Here is a 25,190-nt window from a genome sequence, read left to right as displayed (position 1 = left end):
TGTTCCTAGTATGCAAATAAACGAAAAGTAAGTGATGAAAACTGGTTTAGTGTGTATTAGAGTAGAGCTAATCCGTTTGATGCCTTTTCAGTGGCTGACTTGCACTAACTTGTATTTGGGTATCTACATGTATGAGTGGGACGGCACCGCTGTCAGATTGGATTCATGGTGGTACCTTCTGCCGCTAGTATTTGATGGACTGTTGGCAGATATTACAAGTACTGCGGTAAATGTCTCCCTCTGTCTTAACCGTGCTTGCATCAAACGCAGCCCCTTAAACAAAGAAATATACACGTTTTTCGCGTCTGTACTCCATTTGTGATTATGAGATGACACCAAATTGTTGATAATGTTTTCCGTTTGTACTCTGGACCCAAAATTTCCGAGTTCCAAGGTGGAAGTTTCAACTGGAATACCATCTGAAGTCGGAATTCCGACTTGGAAATCTGGAGAAACCTCAACTACTCCAACTTTGTAACCTGAACAGCTACTGCTGGAATTAACAAAGCAAACACGCAGCTAATTTTACAGTTTACAACAGTTCTGACTTATTTTATTCACATTAAATCGCATACAAACATTTGTACCAGTGGACGTTTTATTACGGCGTCTGTATTTTATATCATGGTGTGATGCCAGCTTCCAGTTACATTTTGTGATTATAAATAAAACCCATATTGGTTGTCATTTTGTTGAAGCTCAAGACATGAGCTATGAAGGACAAATTATTGGGCCCTAGGTGAGAGACGTGGCCCCCTTGATGCCCCCTTAAATAGAAAAATCACAGATCTGAGACTGAATTCACACTCTCATCGTGCAGTTATGTCAAAATGTTTACTTGACTAGACTTTAGTCAGATCTTTTATTCTATCTTCTTTCTGGTCTCCCACAAGAAGTAAAATACGAAGAAAGGGTAAAGCTCACCCACGTGGTTTCCGAGGGTCCAAACCTCATCGGCGTCAAAGTGCACGTCCCCCTGCCGGCTGGTTTTGGGGAAGAAGGCATGAGCGAGAATCCCCCCCCGGCCGTCGAAGGGGAGGTGGTCCGAATGCCAGTACCTGAAGACACATAAAACAAACAGCATCAGCACACAACCCTGACCAGCTTACGGGAATGAGCAGTCCATTTCATCTTCGAGGACACGTCGCAACAATCACTTTGAAAAAAAAAATGCAACGAAGAAATTCTGCTTTGATGTGACATACAACATTTATTTATTTTTTTAAAATCAAAATTCAATTCAAGCTGAGAAACTTGCAGAGAGAAAAAAATCACTGCAGGTAAAAGAAAAAGTAAACAAGCCGAAAGACATGAAATGAAGTCGGAGTTGATACGGATCGTCCGTAAGATGTCTGTATCTGCAGATTCTGTCTTCATTTCCATCTTTTTTAGCTCGCCGAACCCCTTTGTTATGAAGATCTTTGTCTGAATGCAATTTTATCTGATTCTTAAAATATTTGGCTCTGCTCCTCCGTTGACTGAGATGTCTGCACACTCCAGAGTGACCAAGAAACAGCAGCTCTGTCTGTTATAATAATCTCAAGCTTCTAAATTATTTCAATGTCAAGTAAATAACATTTTCAGCTTTTCTTGAAATAAGCGTCTGGGTTTTAAGCTGCTGATGTGAAATTCTGAGGGCATTTATCTTAAATACTGAACTAAAGATCCAACTTTAGGAAAGTTGGTTGCGACAAAACATGAAGCAAAGTGGATAAAAGAATAAAGGCTTCTTGTTTGAGGACATGATAAACACTACTCTTGACTAGGTCTTAAGAATTAAGCAAAGGCAACCTTAGATAAAGCAGAAAAGACATATTTTATTGACACAAGTCAACATGTGATTCATTATTGAACAAAAAAGCTCAGCTTAACCTTTAGCAGCAATCCCTTGAATTTAAGTTTTCTGTATGATTTTATTAACTCTCACGTAGTTGTGGAGGAACTTTGGTCCATTCTTTGCAGGCTGTATTTTATGCCGAGCTCTCTAAAGGTCCCATGACACCATTTAAGTCAGCTGAGGTCTGAACTGTGACTGGACCGTCATATCTGAGCCATTCTGAATCGTAAATCATTTTATAGATATTATTTGAGCCTTTTCATGTATCTTGTTCGAGGGATAAAGAGATTTACAGTGTTTTTCCATGATATCTTCCCATTTTCCTCCTCAGGTTTCCTCCCACCTCGTGAAGTTGATCCTGATGTCGGCCTTCCCGCTGTGGACCTCGATGAATCTCAGCGGTGTCACGTCACTCCAGATCTTCAGTGCTTCTCGAAACACCCTTCGCACGGTCTCCTCGCTCAGCTGCCGAGGGAAGCGCACGATCCTGCAGGAGAACGCCGGCACGGGAAAAAGTGAGCAAAAATGACAACAGGCTAAAACCAAAGGTTTGGATTCAGACACAGTGAGGTTATCAAATATGAGGTGTTACCTCAACAAACAAGGGCTTTTAGTGGCAGCACTCGAAGGCCAGTTTAACTAAGTGAGCCTTTATGTCTGGAGGAAAAATGTGCTTAAGGACTTAGAAAACCACCCCAACCATGAAGTACAGTGGTGGTGGCGGAAAAATCCTTTCCAGCAGTTCATTTAAACTCATTTAAGACAGAAACATCCTCAAATTGTCACTTTCACCTGAAGATTTATGCTGGGTGACCTAAAAGATCCTGAGAGTTTATTAGCCGCCGTCAAAGTTAAATGATTCTGTTTTGGTGCTTGATCATATGAACAGGGATCAAAATGACAAAATATGGGAGCGTTAGTTTAAGGAGTCTTGTATGCTGTCATAGGCTAAGTCACATTTATTTTTTGATTATGTATAATACAACAACGCCCTGATCATTAAATGATGCACAAGTTTTACCTCTGTATTTCCTTCAAAGGTGTTTTTCTTTCTTTATCACAGAAATGCATTTTATGACATTTATTGTGGGACGCTAGATGATGTGAATCTGCCTCGACTGGTCGATGTGGGATTGTGTTCAGTTAACATCATTCTCACGGTGAGGAATGTAAGCCGCGTTTGCAAGCTGGCGCACGATTGGCCCGGAAACTCGACCCGCAACATGTACGGAGGGTTTCCCAGCAGTTTAATGGTGATTCTACCAAATACTGATGAGGATAAATAATGTGACTCTGAAGAAAACACTTCTCATCAAATGTTACGAATGAAAAACCAAAGAAACTGTAGTGGGTGTTCGGGTGTGTCAGCTGGCTCTTGGAAATGAAGCACACGGTTAAAGGAACAGTTTCACATCTTCAATCCTCTCACTCGTGGGTTATCAGTGTATCCGTCAGGACTTGCTGCTTTTTGGATCATGTTTAGTACTTCTGGCTGGACTACAGTTGGACTTTTTGCCACAACAGCATAAAACCTGGCAACATGATGGTTCCTATATAAATAATTCTTGTTTGCAACTAGTCCTGTTATCACGAACCGTTGTTTTTTGTCGAGTGTGCAAATGTAAAGGTACAAACAAGATACAAGATGTTAACAGGATTTATGGCTGGAATGCACCTTGAGACTTTTGCTATAAAGGCACATTTCTGATGCGCTAATAAAGGTTTTAAATCATCTTTCTTTGACAGCCTGATAATATACAGACAGAATTTGTTGAGCACTAATAAGATGTGTAGTAATGCAGGATGCTTCATAAGTAAATTAAAAACCTGCCTGAAGGGAAAGTGGAAAGGTAAAAGCACATGACGCATCATGCAGAGGGAGGATCGGACAACAAGCTGTCGGGCGGCTCAGATCTTGTAAACAAACGCTGGAAGAGTCTTGTGAGACATTTATGAGTTCACGTTGACAGGAGCTCAGCGCCAGTACCTGGGTGGAGGTCAAGGGTCAACTTCTTGTTGAAATTCTGGAAGTATTTTTGGTTAAAAAGAGGATGTTGATCCGTCTTTGGTGTCAACAACGGCTCAGCTTAGACACATTGGAGGAGAAATTGGGTTTATTTATTTACTTTTTAAATTTAGGAGGCTAAATGGTTCGAACCGTTGCATCGGAGTAAGAATGCTGCTGGTTTGATTCCTGGTTTGTCCGGGTACCTGTACCTGGAGAAAAACCCCTTCCTTCCCGCACAGGTGTGAGTGTGTACAGTGGGGCAAAAAAGTATTTAGTCAGCGACCAATTGTGCAAGTTCTCCCACTTAAAAAGATGAGAGGCCTGTAATTTTCATCACAGGTACACTTAAACTATGAGAGACAGAATGGGGGGAAAGAATCCAGGAAATCACATTGTAGGATTTTAACTGAATTCATTGGTAAATTCCCAGATAAAGTAGGTATTTGTTCACCTACAAACAAGCAAGATTTCTGGCTTTCACAGACCTGTAACTTCTTCTTTAAGAGGCTCCTCTGTCCTCCACTCGTTACCTGTAGTAATGGCACCTGTTTTACCTCGTTATCAGTATCAAAGACACCTGTCCACAACCTCAAACAGTCACACTCCAAACTCCACTACGGCCGAGACCAAAGAGCTGTCAAAGGACGTGAGAAACTAAATTGTAGACCTGCACCAGGCTGGGAAGACTGAATCTGCAATAGGTAAGCAGCTTGTGAAGAAATCCACTGTGGGAGCAATTATTAGAAAATGGAAGACAAAGTATTGAGATTAACTTTTGTTATTGACCAACAGTGGTGGACAGTAATAGAGTAAATTTACTTGAGTACTGTACTTAAGTACATATCCAGAGGATTTGTACTTTACTTGAGTATTAGATTTCTTTGGTACTTATTACTTTTACTTGAATACATTTCCAAGACAAATATTTTTACTTTTACTCGAGTAAATTTCTAGGAAGGCTGAAAAGTACTCGTTACTTTCAGGTCTGCTCTTTTTTCTTCTTCCCTAAAATCCTATTTTTAGACGGATATTGGGAGACAGGCACAGAGACAGACAAGACAGACATTGGGAGACAGTTTGTTATGCTCTAAATTGCTATATTGTACTGGTACATGTCCTTCCTGTAAAGTTAAGTGACTTCAACATTGAGTTATTGAAAGCAGAGATGCAGTTTTTTGTAAAGCAGTGGTCTTTGAGGGGGTTCCAGACTTAGTTGGATGGTGCAGGTTCATTTGGTTTCAGTTCATGATTGTTAATAAACTCTGCATCATCTGCTGTCCTCTTATGATCCCATTCATTTGATTTGTTTTGGGTGTTTCTGCAGGTTTTATATAACATTGTGGTTCTAAAAGCAGCACCTCAGTGCAGCTGGTTTCAAAGAGTTAATTCTCAGAAACAAGAGTTAAAAGATCCTTAAATTAATTTAGAAAAAATATAGTAATTTACTGATGTGGAAAATAAGAATTTTACTCTTACTCTTACTTTTACTTAAAGTAAATTTAAAAGCATTTACTTTTGGATACTTAAGTACCTTTAAAAGCAAGTACTTTTCTACTCTTACTCGAGTAATATTTTGACTGAGCTACTTTTACTTGTAACAGAGTAAATTTTGACCAGTAGTATTTGTACTCTTACTCAAGTACTGGGGTCGAGTACTCTGTCCACCTCTGTTGACCAAATACTTATTTTCCACTATAATTTGCAAATACATTCTTTAAAAATCAGACAATGACAAGACAATGATTTTTTTTTTTTAATTTTGTCTCTCATAGTTGAGATCTACCTGTGATGAAAATTACAGGCCTCTCTTATCTTTTTATGTGGGAGATCTTGCACAATTGGTGTCTGACTAAATACTTTTTGCCCCACTGTATATGGGTGTGGTCCTGTGACGGAGTGGCGGCCCGTCCGGGGGACGTTACCCCCGCCTGTGATAGGCTTGTCAAAGTTCAGGGTTCATGAACGCGGCTCCAGTCCTTTAGTACTACGTCTGAGTAATTTAAAAAGACCAGGGAGGGCTTTGTTAACCCACCAAGGACAGACGTACAGCTCGACTTGGTGGGTCGTTGCCATGATCGTGGTCGTCCACATCACTCAGGCGTCACCCACTCATTAGTCTGTGGCCGGCGCTGCTATTCAGAGCCCTCTGCCACCCCCTCATGGCTTCCTCTCTGTGCTGTCTTAATATACGGTTACGTTAAAGGAGGACTACAATAATGGAGACCCCAGGAGATGCAGACAGAGGGCCAGCCGGCGGCTGCCCGGCGCCTGGCGGTGCCACGGCCTCAGATGAAAGAAAAGACTTCATTTTCTCAATGAGCTATCTGGTTTCCCATCGTTCATTGTTTTCATCAAGTCCGTCATTCAGCGTGGCTGAAGTGGCGCAGCAGAAACGTGGACGTTTTCTCTCTTTAAGCCCTGTTTGTTTATCTATCTATTTATTTATTTATTTATTGATCCACTGCCTCAACCGGTCCTGTGTGGGTCTCCATGTGCTCCACTACGTCCAGGACGTGCAGCTCTGACTGTGTCCATGTTTATTTCCACACAGTTAACGGATGAGGTATTGTTGGAGTTAGATCACGCTTCAGTTTAGTTTTAACGTTTGATCAAACGGCCAAATTTAGGTTTCTAACATCACATATCAGCTTAATCATTATAGTAAGGAATTATAAGACACTTTTTAAACTTTGTATCCTTAAGATTTGAGCTGCACAATACACTCCTGATTTTAGAACATTATTGACGAAAGAAAGTAAACGGTTTAATCCAACATTAGTCCTTTTTTTATTATTATTTTTATTTTATTGAGTAATTGAAAATACAAACTCTCAAAGAGGATAACAATAATAATAATAAGTATGGTACAAGAGTTGAAAATGCATAGCATTAGGGGATTTATGAATAAAAAAAAAGAATAAAAAATTCTATCAGGCATTTGAATTTAACATAAAAAGGAGCAGCAAAAGAATAAAATAAAATAGGTTATAATTGCTGGAGACGGGCAATATTCTGCTTTACTTGCTTTACTTCTTGTTAATTTTATTCGACAGGCAATGGCAGCGCAGAAGTCTGTTTCATGATCCAACTCTGAGGTGCAGATGTTCATAAACCTGGTGGCTGACGAGAGAATTAAAAAGGGATCTAGACGGGCGATAAAGAACGACCAGATCTACCAAGAGCTCTGTCACTTCATAGCTGCTCGCGGCTCCCAGCTGACTTTTCAGCAGCGCAGAGACAAACAAACAAAAAAAAAGCGTCCCCAGCAGCACATAATCATCTCCTCCAGGTTCTACATCTTTAGTGTTGTTGTCTTCTTCGTTTAGATCACACAATCAAATACGTCACAGCAGCTTTGCTCCAACCCCGCCTACTTCTGCTCCAGCTGAATTGTTATGGAAAAGAAACTTGGCCGGGTTGAGATGAGTAGAGCCGAGTATACAGTAGGTACTAGTGGAAAAGCGCCGAAAGGTCTAGACACAATCTTACAAAAACATGTGTAAAATACTAATTTTTTGTGGTATTGTTATCAAATTTGAACTTGCACTAGATAAGGCTTCATGCTGTTTTCCAGCTAATAAGTCACAGCTACACTCATCTGCAGACATCTGGTTACAAAACAATTTTCCGGCGAAAATAAAAACCTTCTATTTCAGTGTGTTCAAACTGAAATTACTCAATGCTATCAGCACTTACAGTGATTCTGACAGTTGGGGGAAAAACTTCCCCCAGTGTTCCCTTTCAAAAGAGACAAAAACCATCCATGTACTTCAAACGGTTCAAGAACAGCTTTCAATGTACTTTTGGTATGCCTTGGATAGGCGTTTAATGCAAATTTTACAGGAATGGTAAACGTTAGTGCTCTTGCCTCAAGTGAGATGTCAATCATTTATGATTGACTGAATATTGTCCTGTCTTCAGGACTAATGGATTTTTCAAGGTCAAGTAAACTGCACAAAATAACTCACAGATAAAGAACGCTGCTGCAAAAAAGAAATCCCTTCATAAATCTGTATTGAGTTTGTTCTAGTACATTTATGACTTTATAAAGTTAGCAATATAGTTCTTTCCCTCCATTTTGTAAGCTTATAAGGTGACAAAACCTGTAAAAAATCTTTTCATAATGGAATAAAAGATACTATTAAGAAACTGCAAAGTCAAAACTGAAGATGTTTTTAATTTCAGTAGATAATGAACACGCTGAATATGATTTTACATCAGACATTAAAGGAAAACCCCCTGAGCTAAAACAACAACAACAAAAAACATAACAGCTCCTGGGTGTGACTTTGATTAAAGGAGCTTGAGGCAGGATTGAGGCAGGATTTATGATAAAAATTCGTAAACGTTTTAAGTTTTCTAGTAATAATGTCAGATGAAGCGTTCCCTTGAACAGGCTGTGTGCTTCAAAATGTGCTGCAATTCCGGACCGGAATTTCCCGCGCTGTCCTGCAGATGTGACGTCACATGACGCTGCATGTGCGTTCTCCCCGTTCTCCCGTGCCGGCTTCACTGTTGGCTGCAGTACCCCCAACGGCCGTCGTGGTGAAGGGTAGCGCTATAGAGTCTCATTTCTTAAAAGGAGCCTCATGCTCCTTTAAATGAAAATTTGAACGATAAAAAGAAAAGACCTTCTGACAGGAGGGCGGCAGCCTCCCGTTTGTACCTGTATGTGAGGTCTGTCTTGTCCCAGCGTCCTCCATTCAACACGAAGCGTCTCTGGCGGTGCCGGCCCCGGTAGTACACCTCCTGGGTGAGGTAGTCCGGTACTCCGCAGCGAGGTCGGCTCGGCGTGCTGGTGGACGAACTCACCTCCTTCACCAGGTCCTCGGCCACCTTTCCCCTCTTCCTCAGGTCCAGGAACTTCTCAGAGACCTGGAACAACACAGTAGTCCATTTATTGTCCCCCATACACTTTAGGACCTTGTGACGGTCAGCTCTGGCCGGGCAGCATGGACGCTGTTTTCATCAATAATACTGTCCATTTGATAACCATGGCAACCAGTCTGCACTTGATGCTTTAGTAGAGCATTGAATAATTTCTTACAACAAAGGTCTGCACAGTTTCAGATTTTCCAACACCCTCTGTGCTCTGTATAAGATGAAATAATGCATTTTTGACAATCAAACTGATATCGCACAACGGTTATCTTGAGGTGTAGATAAGCAGGAGTGATGGCGGGACCACAGACGATTCAGCTCAAATTCTCTGAACGAGAGCCACCAGGTTTGACAACGCAGATGCAGGTCGAGCAAAGATGCTGAGCGTGTCAAGGCAAAGAATGATGCTGCTTGTCTGAATGACTGTGCCAAGTTCTTTTATGTTTTAAAAAGTGAGCTACTTATCTAGCAAAAGATTAGATGAGGCTGGCAACTTAAAGGCTGAATGTGCAGAAATAAGAAGGACCCTGCTTGTGTGTTGAAACCTAGAAATCAACCAAAAACAGCAAACAATGTTCTTATTTCTGTGGTCCAACTAGTTGCCTCGTCTGTTTTTAAAACCCCAGAATGTTTGTTTAAGACCAGAAAAAAAGAATAAATAAATAAAAGTTTAGGATATAATTGCCATCGGGAGCTGCAGTTGTCTTGTAACAGATAACTGTTGACAGTAGTCACATCCACTGGAGATTACAGCCTGGAGGAGCTTATCTAAATCTCCTCTGGACATGAAATCTTTGACTTTTTATATTTGTTTTGGATAATAATAATAATAATAATAATAATAATAATAATAATACAAAAAAAGAAAGATAAACCAGGTTTTTATCATCTCAAGAACAGCACTGATGTGGATCCGAAGATTTCTAACCTCGTACTTTCTCTGAAATCAAGCTGGGCAGCAACTTTTATTCTTTCTTTTTTATTGCCAATTACAATTATTGCTATTTTAATTTAGGTGAACAAAGTTTGATTGCATCCAGTTATTCACGTTCTCCAAGCACCGATAGAGTGAGTCTGATAGACCATACCGATTTTGTGAAAGAGCCAAGTAAAGTGTCGTAAAGTAAAACTGCTGTAATGTGTCATTCTGCTACGATTGAACATGTCGAGGCTGAATAGCAGTGGATTCAAAAATCGAACCCTGAGGAACTCCACATGTCATAGTAATAATCTGACAGTGATGATAGTGATGATTTGATAGATCTGATGATAGATTGAGAGATTTGTGGCCTTGGGGTAAAAGTGCAAGCCTCTGAAGTCGTACAGCCTGCTGTTGGGTAAGTGTACCACTCACTCTACCTTTTGAAGCTGTCCATTTGTGCTGTTTTGACATAAAGGACTGAATAACTGCTAAATTTTGAGGCAGTTGGTTTGATGAAAAAGATAAGAAAAAATTCCATTAGCGGGGTCCGGGGTAGTTTTACGGGGCTTAACTCATCAACGCGTGTCTCTGTTACCAGGAACTATTCCCACAATGAACATTATGAGAGACCTACAGGCCCAAACATGTTCCTGACATTAGGTCCTTAGAACGGCCCACTGATGCTGCTGGGAGGAAGGTGGCGTTGACTGTACTCTGTGTTCTTCTTCTGTTATTTATTGGCAGTTGGAAAACAGCGAAAATGGTGCACTACCACCACGATGTGCTATGGAGTGAGTGCTTGCGCCATACCAGCTGGTTCCTTGCTAAGTCAATGGATCCTGCCAGGTCCATCACTATAAATGGAGACACAACGGCTGAAAGGACTGACGATGGATCTGCTGGAATTCCAGCTTCTTAGGTTTATGGGGAAACTAACTCCGACTAATGGAAATGTAGCTTATGGATGGCAGTGTTTCCCCTACCATTATATAGGCCTGGCGGGGCCGCCAGGCCAACGAGACCCCCCGCCAGGCCTAAAAAAAATAAATCAATGATCATTTACGTTTAGGAGCCTCTGCAGCGCTGTTCTGCAACGAGTCAACCTGCTTCGTTGCCTAGTAACGCTGCTGAGAGCGCGGGGATATTATTATATATTATGGGATGTATAGAGTTTGTAGCTAGCCAAAAAAGAAAGAAAAAATATCGCGGGCGACAGACAACATTATATAAAGAAATGTTTCTGCAGGTCCGTGTGTTTGTGTTTGCATGAGACGCTGCAGGGAAGCATGAAGGAAAACACCGACGACGCACCATGCGTCCGCGGGGTCCTAGCGCCAGCCATGTATGAGCGTCAAGGCTGATTTATGGTTCTGCGGTACACCAACGGCGTAGGGTACGCGGCGACACGCACCGTACGTGCGTGTCGCCGCGTACCCTACGCCGTACCTCTGCGTTGGTGTACAGCGGACCCTAAATCAGCCTTTACCGTCGCTGACACCGGTCCGACTGGTGACCCAGTAAAAAAAAACGCATTTAAACATCTGGCTGGGATCCCAAATGGCTTAATAACCATAAATACAGCCCTTGCTTGTACCACACTCCCCATGGTAAACTTCCAATTTGTTGTTTAGCTTACATTTTTGTTCTGATTGAGCTTCTTTTTTTGGTAAGCAATAATGATGAAAATAACACAGACAAAAGATTGTCTTTCCAGTAGAACCACTAAAGGTTCATTTTTTCCCCAGTCAAATGCATGTAACTCTGTTATAACCAAACGGGAAAAAAAAATCTTCTACAATGTTTAAATTATTTATAACTGATATAATCTCAATTGTGAATAGGGATGTTTTGTCACATATGCCGTCAGCACAAGCAGCCGTTAAAAGAGGACCATCCCAGAGGGTTTTCATAGAGATCCCTCTGAAATATCTAAAAAAGATGTGCTCAATGCTCATATGGGTCAGACCTTTCAGGCCCATGACACTTTGGTTAAAGGTTAGATTAAATCTTATTATTTCATTGAAGTGATATCATTCAGCAATATAGGCCTACAATGATTTTTAATGTAAAACTTTGTTATATTGCTACATGTCCAATATGCCGTCCCACGCGCCTCGTCTGTTTAGGATTTTTTCGGTGGGTACCACCGGGCCTGAAAAAAATTCTAGGGGAAACACTGGATGGGTTTTTCAGTCCCATCTAGTCAGTTACAGCGATACAAGATTATCAACGAATCATCAATGAATGACTTTTGCGATGGCTAGCCGTTGCCAGTTTCTCTGCTTTTAGTGTTTGTTTTTCTAAATGAAAAGATGACCAAGAAAAACTGGAGGTAAAAGAAAAAGTCAAAGTATTTCTGTGCATGTCTAAACCAAATTTGCTTTGGTCCCTTTCACGGTTGATGAGATATTTAAGCCTGATAAAAGTGGTAGTCCATTGCCATAAATGGAGCTAAAAGATAAAAGAATCATTTTAAAGTGAGCAAGGAAGACGATAATCAAGTGTCAACTGATGGAGAAATGATAACAAACCACAAAAACAGGCTGTTATGCATCTGAATGTTGGTTTAACATGAATCAGCATAATTTTTGTATTCATTCAGAACTCGGAGGTTGACCACAGAAAAATGTCACAAATCAGGTCAATGAGCCACATATTTCACCCCAGTTTTAGGAACAGTCGGTCCCAGGCTGTCCCATTATCGTTAATGCCCCCCTCCACCAGATCCAGAGGAAATGGCTCTCCTCATTTCCACACAAGAAAATTACAGAGCAGCACCATCCCATCCGCACCTCCTCATCTGAGTCAGTGCATTCCCTCTGAGCCACATCTGCAGCTCTGCAGCTCTGCAGAGCGGCGGACTGCTGGCCGCTCGTCTCCTATCACAAAAGTACGTGCATTTCCTTTTCCGCTGTGTTCACAACAACCTGTGGGAAAAGACGCTATCAATTTATTATGTAAAAAGAAAACAAATTAACTTCATCATCACATCCTGTGAATCTTCCCGTAGCCTGTTTTTGACATTATCTCTCTTTTCAAGACCACCGGGACTGTGGTCTTTCCCTCATTTTCATTTATTTCCTCTAAAACACTGCAGCAGGAATGGTTTAGCCTTGAGGGAAATTGCATTAAGCCACAATTCTGTTAAGGTAAATTGCTAAAAAAATAAAATAAATTGGTGATTTGATCCTTTAATTTAATTTAGGATGCAGAGCAGCAGTGTGGTCCATAACTAACCACAACTGCATTAAGGCATGTGTAGGAGCTCCCTTGTGCACCAAAGTGTCCCTGGGCAGGACGACTGACATTACTCCCAGTGCCCCAGCCACGAAGGGGGTCAGAATGGGACACACACAACAATGTTTTCAACCACTTTGATTGAAGCAGAATAAGACAAAGTAAGAGCAAATGTCTGCATATGTTTCTTCTCTGGCACTTGCAGGTGATGGGTGAGTTTACCTAATCCTCCAGATAAAAGTGCTCCAATTCTAACCAGCTGGACGGGTTCAGCTGATGCACAGCAGTGGTTTTAATTCATACCACCATTCTCCATCAGTTTGAAGTTTCCCCTTAAACCACACAAGGGATGTTTTTAGCTTTGTGCTTCGGGTCATTTCCATCCTGTACCAGTCTCAACTCTCTACAAGACTAAAGCAGCGTTTTCTCCACTAAATAACATCCATCTTTACTTGAATTCTTACAAAGGTCCCAGAGCCTGGTGATAATTAACATCCCAACATTATGAAACTACCTCTACCGTGCTTTACAATGTATGTTTCTTTCTAAATGTCCACGTTTGTCATTTTCCTTGACAACCGAAAAGTTTATTTTTAGTCTCTCCTACCGTCTTTTACTTGGGGAATATATGGAATTTTTTAAATTCCAAATACCGTATTTTCCGCACTGTAAGGCGCACTTAAAATCCTTAATTTTTCTCAAAAATCGGCAGTGTGTCCTATAATCCAGGTTAAATAACTAATTATGTAGCGCTGGCAAGCAACCATCATCCAGCATCTGGTCCATGTTACCTTACTGTAATTAGACGTCAATGTTAGGTTTTTAGCATAAATCCAATTTTCAAATCCATATAATAATCCAGTTATAATCAAATTTTGGAATACAACGTTGTTCCAACCTCACACTAACTTCAGGTGTCCACTATCGCTGGCAACGATGAACCAATCAGAGAACAGGACGTAGTACAACGCTTACCTCCTCCATTTCTACTGGTGGATTCGTGGAAGACAAGTGATTTAAAATGTGAGTTTATTTTTTTGTTTTAGTTACAACTGAACGATATTCTGAGTTATTGTGAACAAGTTGAATAAAGTTCGACTTACCAGACTGTTTTGTTTTGCTTTATATATGTTTTTTGATCCTTAAAACCTTTATGTATGAAAATAGACCATTCATGGATACCGTGCTTAATGGTCCACAAAATACGGTACGCATCTTTGATTTCCCTCTTTAAGCAATGGTCATCTTTCCAAAAAGACCTATGTACAATAGAATGTGGTCTTTGGACAGGTTCCCTCTGTGGTTCCTCTGTAATTAACACCTTTCTTACCTGGGAGTTTTGTTAGTTTGTCTATTTTTAGAAGGTTTTCTATGTGTATATAAGTCATAAAATATAACATATAACAACACAATATAACGTCATAAAAAATATCAAAGTAAATTAATGAGAATTAGACTATTTATCTGCTAACATCCCTGTTGTGTTTTAAAACGAGCCCGAGACACGCTCCAGGACCCCAGCGTGTCGCTGTTGGAGGTTATGGGGAACAAAACCCAGCAGGATTGAGGAATGTGCTCCGGACTGCAAAACGAGTGACTGATGGGTCTGGATCACGAAAAACAAGGAGGAAAAAAAATACCTCCCAGTGTTGTCACCCCCCACCCCGACCTCAACCCCCAGATCCACCTCCTGTGTTTCACTTTGTTTAAAGCAGATTTCAGTTTTTTATTCCGCTACACAAAGCACTTACTCGTGTTCGGTGGGGGGGATGTTTATGTTCATGTCCTGCAGTTCTTCCCTACGTGGTTTGTTGGGATTGTTATGAAAACACTAACAGCCTCAAAACAGAGCCTGTGCAAGACGTTTCAGATGCATTCCAAGAGAACCTGCCTCTGATTAGCCTTGCATTGGCTGTTATTCTGTAAGACAAGTTTGATACGGAGGTTCTCTCTGTCGTTATCTGGCTTCCTGCTGCGAGGCCTGATAACAAAAGCCTCAGATTAACCAAAAAAAACCCAACAGCTTATCATTGTCAGTCTAAGGGTTGTTGACATGAAACTAAATAGTGGAAAACCTAACTGGCAAAGAATTCAGACCGACGCTCGGCATCCTTCGTGACATGAGGGTTTTAATGCATGTTACTAAGTTGATATTATCCACTGACAACACAGTTGCATCATGTTTAAGCGTTAAGAAATCTTCATAAAGTTAATTAAGTGTCTTACGTTATAAAAGGGACACTGCTTCAATGAGAGCTTCACCTTTAGCTCGCAGTCGGTGCACATCCACTAACTGTTCACCGACTGACACTCGATGTTGGCAAAAAAAAAAAAAAAAAAAGTAGGAATGCATCAACAAAGCGAAGAGAGAAGGCAGCTGAGGGAGGAAATGCATTCATTACATTTGTTAGACCTCCAGGTTAAACTAACCGGCACGGCGCCAGACGATGCCTGTATGGTCTAGTTTCCATGTCTTTGACAAAAAAGTGGTTGGAGGAGGGAAAGATGAATTATTGCTTGTACAAGTTCACTGCCAGAACGCTGCTCTGACCTCAGGCTCAGAAACCTTGTACAATCTCCTCTGAGGGAGGTGTTCACGAGATGCAATATGACCAAAGTAACACATAATAAATATTGGTTTTGTCTTTTATATATGTGCAATTTTTCTTCAATATGCTAGCTTTTATTCTATTTTATTCATTTATTTTGTTTTTTAGTGACCTTTGAGACCTTTGTTTGCTTGCACAAACCTGGTGAACAAAGTTGATTCAGAAAAAAATACTTTTTTTTCTGTGGAACTAAATTATTGCTTCGAGCTGGTGCCGTTTGTTTCTGCTTCAATATAAAGCGACATGAAGATTAAAGTAACACAAAGCAACTTTAGCCATTTTTGGCTCAGAGGGCATGGCGGTTTAGTGGTTTTGAGTGGTTTCAGTACTATTTGAAGTAATATGAAGTACCACAACAGAAATTGGGTCTCGGTAATGACATCAGAAAATAAGCATTAGGACCCACAGTGGTTGCATCCGCCATGATGTCCATGATAGGACGTGAAGTGATACGCAGTTGCCACAAGAGGCCATCAGGATGGGGGTCTAAAGCTAATCTGGGTGGTTTTTATCAATAGTAAGAATTAGAGACCATGACGGCTAGATGACACTTCCCAAAAGTTAACCAATATCCATTTAAATAAAACTAAAATAATTTACAAAGAAAAAGCCCTCTAATATTTCACATTACATTTATATAATTATTTAGGAGGCGTTTTCATCCAAACTTGTACTCCAAAGAAGGATTAGCACTCAGTAAAGCCCTTGACGTCAAGAGGTGTGTCTTCAGGTGATCCTAGGGTATAGAGGAATACTATCGCCCTTTGGTAACTCCCTGCGAGAACGGGACCGGGCTTGCCATGTGGAATGGAATAAAACAGGATTTAAGTTGATAAAAGTAAACCCAGCAATCATCTATTATTAGTGACTTGAACGCCCATGCAGCTTGGATAACTGGAGTCTGTAAATCCTGAACAAGGTCCTGCATTTGAAACAGTAGAATGAGGATGATGTGCAGTTGCCTTGTAGAAACACAGGACCAAAGCACCTTTCAGTCACCGTGTCGACTATGAAGTCCTCTTTATCCCCGGGTATTCTAGCGGGCCCAAACAGGGAGATGTTTGACCACAGTACATAGCACCATGCTTGGTGAGAACTAGGGCTGCAATGATTCCTCGAGTACCTCGATTACAAAAAATGATGGGGGAATTTCCTCTGCCTTGAAACCACGTTTAAATAAAAAATACATTTAAACTTCACATTTCGCACAGATTCTTTTTAATGTGACACAACGTGCTAACACGCATGTGTCCCTTATAGAACGGAAGAAGACGGCGTCGAGCTTTTCGTAACGTGTGTGAACAGTTTAGCTGCACAGACGCCGGCCCGGGACTGACAACAGTGACAGTACCAATGAGAAAACGCAGCAAAGCGAAAGTAATAAGAGGAAGAGACACAAAAAAGGCCGAAGGCGTGGGATTATTTCAAATTAATAATGAATAAAAAATATATAAAAATAATAAAAAAGGTCCCGGTCCACATGGTGTAAGACTCTTGTGCCGAGTCCCGGTCCACAGCCAAGCATCTCTGTTGAAACGTGTTGGTTCTGAATGTGAAGTTGCACAATTTAAAAGCAGTATTTAAGAATATTTTTTATTTTTGATACTTAGAAAAAATATGTTTTCTTTTAATGTTTCAGGATGTGTTAAGTTTAAAATAATTTGATTTATTTTTATTGGAAAATTTAACAAACTGTTTACTAGTTTGCATAATATGTAAATAAATGTCAATTATTCTAATAAAATACACAAATTGGTTGTTTTTAATTAAGTAATCTGTCGTGTTTTCTATTGGATATTTATAATTGGGCCTTAATAAAGCAAAAGTAAGTTTTATCCGATTACTCGATTAATGGATGGAATATCACAGCCTACCATCGCAGACACCTCATACCAACTATCAAGCACGGTGGTGGCAGGGTGATGGTTTGGGGCCGTCCTGCTGTCACAGGACCTTGACGCCTTGCTGTCATTAAGATCCCTCTGAAGTCCTTGGTATTCGAGAGGAAAATCTGAGACCATCCGTCCAACAGCTAAAGCTTGGATAACTTTAGCAACCTGAGGTGACCTGAGGCACCCCAGAAAACCTCCATTAGAAAAGCTTCAAAACAAAAGACGTGGTCAAATTCCAGACCTCACCCTGAATTAAATGCAATAGTGTGGGTGGGTGAATGCCCAAAAACCTTAATGAACTGAAGAGGAATGAGCCAAAATTCCTCCACAACCACATCCAAGACTGATCATATCATTCACACAATAAGTACCTCAAATTATCGCTGCTAATGGTGGAGCTAAGCTGTAGAACTGTAGTGTTGTTCATTATGAACCACATGATTTAATTCTTTTTTTTTTTCCTTCTGGCTTAATTTTTTGCATAAAAGGTTTGTCTGAGTTTATTTTTGCTTAGTACAAAGATGATTCTTAGTATGTCTCTCGACACATAGAAGAGTGTGTGTTTGCACATGACTTTAACTGCAGTACCGTCTCAGTTTGGGAGTTTCCCGTCCGCCTGGCTGGTATCACCTTAGTTAATGTCAGAATGATATTAACTAAGTGATGTCATGTTGGATGTTTGACCGTCCCCTGCAGACGGGTCTGCCTTGCTCGAAAGCCTCTGCGGTCTCTGTTGAGGAAGGTGTTTTGAGCTGAGTCACCCGGTCGCAGACTGACCTCCGTCCTCCGCCCAGACAGTTTAGACTGACGGTGCCTGATCCCAATCACGCCGCTCCGGTGGGGGTCGGGTTTCACGCTCATAAAGCTTCAGCTAATTCTAAGTGCTCAAAGAGAGAGAGGGAGGGAGAGAGAGAGAGGTAGAGAACCCACCCCCCAAAGAAAAATCATGTAGTTGAAGGACTAAACCCCCCAACGTGGTGTCAAATGTACTGCTTGACCTGTCTGACCCCTCCACTGAAAATAAACCAGGCTGATTCATGACGGGTTCAACATCAAAGTTCAAGGTTAAAACCCAACAGAAGGATTATCTTAATCACAGGGTTTGTTTCTTTTTGTTACTTTCTTTAATTTATCAGGCTGTATTATCAGAAACAGTTGTGGATTTCAGTCTCATTTTTTAGCTTATTTAGGGACTTTGCTTTGTTTTGCCTGACAAAAGAAACAGAAAGCCAACAGAAACCGGCTGATGTGGACCTGTCGGTACCGGCAGCTCTGGTGGGGTGATAGCTCCTGAGTTTATTAAGTGTTTTTTTGTGTCCTTTGGAATAACATCTTGCCTCTTAGAGCTCTAAGTGCTTTTATGTGGAAAGGGTTTGAGTTTCCTCTCTCAACCTTGTTGGCTCATGCCTACTTCTTTTTTGACAGCACCGACTGTCAATCATTGAGCAGTTAGTGAAAGTGAACATACCGTGAATTAAAGGTGAAGTTTTCAGTAAAGGAGTATGTTGTACCCGCCTTAGTAAAAAACTAAAGCCTTTCCATGGACTCTTTATAGCACCTTTATAGCAGACGTAATGACAACAATGTCTCTTTGATGCAAATGTCTCATAAGAAGTGTCCAAATGAGGACGTCAGATAAAAAAAATCATGTTACATTTAACACTGTGTCAATATTTATTCTACTGAAAATGCAAATGAATAGTGTGAAAAACATCCTGTGATTCAGCGGCTTGTATATCAATGCAAATGACTACTTTAATGACCTAAAGCAGTCATTTTCGGTATGACATCACCAGTCATTGTGGGTGGATTTTGGTTCAATCTTCAGTTTGTTAGCGTTTGCAGACATTTATGTTTGTTGTGTTCGATTACAGTCCCGCCACATGTCAGTCAGTCGGAGGTCTGGACTTTGACTCGTAGTTTGCAGTTTCTTTAATTTTCTATCACTGTGTTGTATATTTGCTGCTGTGTGTTTAGGATTTATTTCTTGTTGTGCGGACCAGTTTAAACCAAACTTCAGCTGTTGAACAGATGGTCTCACATCTGCCTCTGGAATAATCTGGTCTGCAGAGGAGTTCATGGTAAACTTAATGACTACAAGGTGTCCAGCTCCTGTGGCTGCAAAACAACCCAAACTCACTAACCCTCCACTCCCATGCTTAACGGTTGGTATGAGGTGTTTTCCAAGGACACAGATCCAGAAGTCTTGTGGTTTGTTGGAGGCAACCATGAGGTCCAGACAGCTTTGAAATGGCTTCAGAACAGAGAGATGTGCAGCAAAAATTGCTTCTCTAGGATCATTGCTGATGATTTTCCCCCCTGGCATCTGCTTTTTATTATCATTTATGTTGAGTAAATATGGTTCAGACCGTTTTATATTTGCCTTACTTTAAGACCCAGAATACGATATCTACAGAAGTCTACAGAAAAACTCAACAAAGAAAACTGCACAAAAATGTATTGGCCCATTAATTTTCAGCACTGATTGTGTTGCTTGTGTTTCTCCATTTTTTAATTACCTTCCCAATAAGAGCTTTATGATTAAAGCTGAAATGTAAAAGATTCCAGATCCACGACTCAGCAGATGACACAGAACTTTTATGACTTTTCTCACCCAGACGGCCCTCGTCTCCTGCAAAAAGACGATTTAGGAAGAAGAAAGAAGAAGCTGTCCTCGGGACAGTTAATCTGCCGCTTTCTGCTGAGAAGGCAAAAAAGCCCGGAGCCTTTGAGGATGCGTCTTGGCGGTGCAAGCACACAAGGGAGTCTGCGATGGTGGCGTCAGATGAGGTGGGGGTGCCCTTTACAAGTATAGACACATACAGTTTCTGGTTACAGTGATGACAAGACGTGCACGCAGCTCTGCAGGAGATCTGACAGCGGTATTCAGAGAGCACACACAAACATGTTTTTACACGGCGCATCTGAGGAGTGTCTCCAGTCGACAATAAACGCAGCACCGCCACCCTGACGGGTCACGGATTCACTCTGACACGAGAGAAACTCCTTAGGGATCTCAACCACAACACATCTGCACCGCAGAAAACACGGTCCTGATTTCAGTTCTGAAAAGCCGTTGCTGGAGGAGTGAAGAGCATTTCTGCTGTTTCACTTGTTTTCACGACTTTGCTTTAACGTAGTTTTCATAATCCTGAAAGTAAAAGTGGAAAAGCGGTTGCAGCGGCTTCTTCTCCCGCTGTGCTGAAACTTGTTAAATCATTTAAATGCTTCCGCTTTAAAGAAACAATGAAGATGATTTTTGTTTTTTGGTTCTCGGTTCCCCTGCAGTTCTGGGGGGGAGGGGGGGGGTGCTGCTCTGTCGTAAACGCAGCATAAACGCAGCAGCTCATGTGTTTAACAGCTGCAGGCTGGAAGGCGACAGAACCAGCAGAGACCTCTGGGGTTGTCTGAAACATCAATGACATCAAGTTAAATGTGATGCAGCTGACATGCTGCACCTCGATTAACAACCTGTGTCCTCTGAGTAGCTTTTCACACCCCTGATCTGAGACGCTACCGAACAAAGACCGGCTAGTCTAAAGAACAACCTGACACAACGTGCTCGGTACACAACAGGAGTCGACGCAAAAAGCATTCAAACACATCCCACTGTGGATGGTTACGTAGTCCGAGTCCAGGCCCGGTTTCAGAGAGGGACGTCCCATTTACCGTAACATAAATCAATCAAACGTCAGGATATTTAAACTATACTTCGGAGTAGGGATGGGCGGTATGGACTAAAAAATGTATCACGATTATTTCTGGCATTTATCCCGATAACGATAAAAATGACGATAAAAGAAATACCAATTCAACTCCACCTTTTTAACTATGAATCTATCTCGCTCTCAGATCCGCCATGTTTGTCATCAACGGGAATTTATCTTTCTTTCTTTCTTTCTTTCTTTCTTTCTTTCTTTCTTTCTTTCTTTCTTTTTTCCCTTCCTTCCTCCTTTCCTCCTGCTCTTTCCTTCCTTCTTCCCTTCCTCTTTTCTCCCTTCCTTCCTCCTTTCCTTGTTTTCTCCCTTCCTTCTACCCTTTCCTTCCTTCCTTCCTTCCTTCCTTCCTTCCTTCCTTCCTTCCTTCCTTCCTTCCTTCCTTCCTTCCTTCCTTCCTACCTTCCTTCCTTCCTTCCTTCCTTCCTTCCTTCCTTCCTACCTTCCTTCCTTCTTTTTTCCCCTTCCTTCCTTCCTTCCTTCCTTCCTTTCTTCCTTCTTTTTTCCCCTTCCTTCCTTCTTTCCTCCTGCTCTTTCCTTCCTTCCTTCCTTCCTTCCTTCCTTCCTTCCTTCCTTCCTTCCTTCCTTCCTTCCTTCCTTCCTTCCTTCACGTACGTTGTGCGTGGATTTAACACATAACCATAAATCAGTTTTACACAAAAACCTCATCAACGGGAATTTATCGTTTTTACCGCGACATGACAAATTCTTATCGTGAGGAAATTTTTGACGGTATATCGTGAACGATAAAATATCGCCCATTCCTACTTCGGAGTTGAAATAGTTATGTAGATGGCCTTTAACCTCACAAGACCTGATGCATTGTATGTTTCTTGTTGCGTCAGGCCCCCATTAAGTAATGAAATGTGTGATGTCCACATATGTGCACGCCAGGTCTTAGGCGGTTAGGGCATAATGTTGTGGGTGGTACCTTTGCGAATGATTAACAATTAAAAAAAAAAGGCAGACACAGCCCTTCACCCAACAGAGCCTGGTGTTCCTGTGTGCTTCAGTAAGATGTTCTCAAGAATCTCTGGAAGTATACAAGCCTCTAAAAATCACTTTACGTTATCCATTTAACAAAAATGGGAGGAGTCAGACACACAAATATCAGAAGAGATCTGGGTAGAAATATGTGAGGCAAAAGTTAGAAACTCAAGGTTTTTAAGGGAGTTTGGCTGGAAAAACGTGGTGAGATATTCCATAACTCCTAAATTAACAGCACTGCAAACAGTGGCTGTGGCTGACCACTCTCATATCTTTCAGGCCTGTCCGAAAATCCAGTTATTTTGGAGGGAGGTGTCAACCGAGATAGATAAAATAACAGGGATGGATTTTGATTTTTTTTTTGTTATTCTATATCTTGGTAAGATCCAGAAACAGTCCTACATAAGGACAGGTACTTGCTGAAGATTCTTTTGGCAGGTGGCAGCAAAGCTATAACTAGAAGGTGGTTGCAACTAGACCCTCCAACATTGGTCTAGTGGCGTGGGATCGTTCAAGAAATTTACTGTATGGAAAGACTTACTTTTGTTTTAAGACTTGGGTTGGAAAACTGTGTGGAATGCTGGGAAAATAGATGGTGTGTGCACATGCTAGAATGCATGTGTAGAACATGACTTTGATTTTACCTGTGTCACCCATGATGTTAATAAATAGTTTTAAAAGAACAAACAATTAACAACAAACATTGCATCATGTTCCTTTAGCATGATTTTTTTAGCATGATGACTGCAGATCATTTCCTACTGGACGTCACGTCCTCAGGCAGAAACTCATTTATTTATTCACCAAAAATCAACTCCGACCGCAAGGAATTGAACCTAAAAGTTTTAAAAGCCTAAAAACGCCATCACCCTTGTGGCTTCAGCTTCAGCATCTGTCCACCAGCACACCTGCCACCTTTTAACTATGAAACACACGCTGCAGATGAAACCTGTGTTTTGGAGTTCCTTAAATTCTTGTTAGTTTAACTGCACAACATGTGACGTCTCAGAGACCAATTTGTAACCGTGCATTCACAACGAGTGCATTATGGCCGTCCGGCTGCCATTCATTGTCTATGAAAGCTTGGGGGCATTGGGAGCGGCGCCATGGAGGCGTGCAGAGCGTAAATCTGAAGTTGAGAGAATCTCAACTTTATGCAAATAAGCAGCGGCAAAGCCGAGGCAGCGTCCAATCACAGACCGGGATTCCCAAAGCAAGAAGCCTCAATGCACATGGTACTTTCGTGTACAAACTTATACTCATTCACATGCACACATGAGCAGAGCTGTGCACTAACAAACTTATTTTATCAGGAATTCATCCAGCAAACTGACATTTCTGCTGATCCGACCTGAACTAAATGTTTTTATCTGAACTAAATGTTGTTATCTGAACTAAATCATTCTACCTGAACTAAATGTTGTTATCTGAACTAAATCATTCTACCTGAACTAAATGTTTCTACCTGAACTAAATGTTTTTACCTGAACTAAATGTTTTTACCTGAACTCTGCTCATGTGAAACACGTAATTGATGGTTGAGGAGCTGGATGGCCTGAACTATTTTATTCTGCTATATCGATCCAACGCAAAATCCATAAAAAACTTGCTTATTAATCACAAAAACAGTTTAAACATGACCAAATCCACTACGACCCGGTGTGTCAGTGGTGTTCACCGCAGACGGACTGCAGCTTCACCGAGAACCGAGATGTCAGGTTTTAAAAGGAGACTGAAGCAGGCTGTGGTTCAGAAGGAAGTTATGATCAGTCCGAGGTATATATTGTGATTATTGTGCAAATTGTATATATATATATTATATATATTATAAATGTAATAGTAAATATATTCTAAATCTCTGTAAGCTATGAGTGTATATATAGTTTAGAAGTATGAGTATATTATAATGTATGAGTATGTTATGATATATAATATATATTTATACTTCTATAAATAGAGAGATGGGTATATTATAAACCCGTTGTAAACTATCTTGTTCATAAGCGGAACAGATCTGGTGATAGTAGCAAATATTGCTACTTAAGATGTGGATGGTTGGTTACTTAAAGGAGCATGAGGCTCCTTTTAAGAAATGAGACTCTCTATCGCCACCCTTCACCACGACGGCCGTGGGGGGTACTGCAGCCAACAGTGAAGCCGGCACGGGAGAACGGGGAGAACGTGCATGCAGCGTCATGTGACGTCACATCCGCAGGACAGCGCGGGAAAATCGGGACCGAATTGCAGCACATTTTGCAAATAAAAAAAACAGCCTCAAGCTCCTTTAATCTTTTATTTTTGGTTCAATTTATTATTTCAGGAATTGTAGTGAAGGTTTTTCACCCTTTTTGAGTTGGATTATTGTCATCTTTATTATTATTATTGTCATGTTATATTATTATTATTATTATTATTATTATTATTATTATTATTATTATTATTATTATTATTATCATCTTTTGTATGTCTATGTGTGGACCCCAGGAAGAATAGTCTTCCCATGGTGAAGACTAATGGGGATCCTTTTAAATAAACAAATAAACAAAGGCTCACCGATGGTTGATAATCCGGGACCAACCTTGTTAAGGAGCATCAAACTCCCTCTTGTCTACACAGAAATATAAAGAAAGCTTCCCAAAGTACGATCCAATAAATACGATGAAAAAGGAAACCCAAGATGTGCACGCTATATATATATATATATATATATATATATATATATATATATAATATATATATATATATATATATATATATATATATGTATATATATATATATATATATATATATATGTGTATATGTAGGCTATATACACTTTCTTCCCTCTAGTTCTGCAGTGCAGCTTGAAAGCCCCCCCCACTGCAGGCGTTGACCAGCCGACGTGATGCCGGCGTCCTGAGCGACCACGGGCGATTTTTGACGCATTCGGTGTGAATGCACAGTAAGAAGCAGTGGCATCTGAATCCGTCACTTACACCTAACATGTGTTTCGAATGAGGCCGGTGGGAAAGCTGTGACTGCAGCAGAGGTGGAGGGAACGGTCAACGGAAATTTGGGGCACCAAAAAGGAAATTACAAAAGTTGATGCGTGAATAAATCA

General features: G+C 40.8%; 1 protein-coding gene across 1 annotated transcript in view; it reads right to left on the bottom strand.

Annotated features, from left to right (window-relative positions):
* mmp11a (matrix metallopeptidase 11a) overlaps positions 1-25,190 on the bottom strand; it is a 40,449-nt gene that overhangs the window by 8,781 nt on the left and 6,478 nt on the right. The window contains exons 2-4 of the mRNA XM_061730637.1: positions 8,512-8,720; positions 2,181-2,324; positions 925-1,058 (exon numbers count right to left, since the gene is read on the bottom strand). Coding sequence (XP_061586621.1) covers positions 925-1,058; positions 2,181-2,324; positions 8,512-8,720 — 487 coding nt within the window. The remainder of the gene's footprint in view (positions 1-924; positions 1,059-2,180; positions 2,325-8,511; positions 8,721-25,190) is intronic.

Source organism: Cololabis saira, chromosome 9, assembly GCF_033807715.1.
Source record: "Cololabis saira isolate AMF1-May2022 chromosome 9, fColSai1.1, whole genome shotgun sequence".
In the NCBI taxonomy this organism is placed as follows: Eukaryota; Metazoa; Chordata; class Actinopteri; order Beloniformes; family Belonidae; genus Cololabis; species Cololabis saira.
Note: the sequence above shows the minus strand (reverse complement) of the source record. Positions and strands in the feature narration are given on the sequence as shown.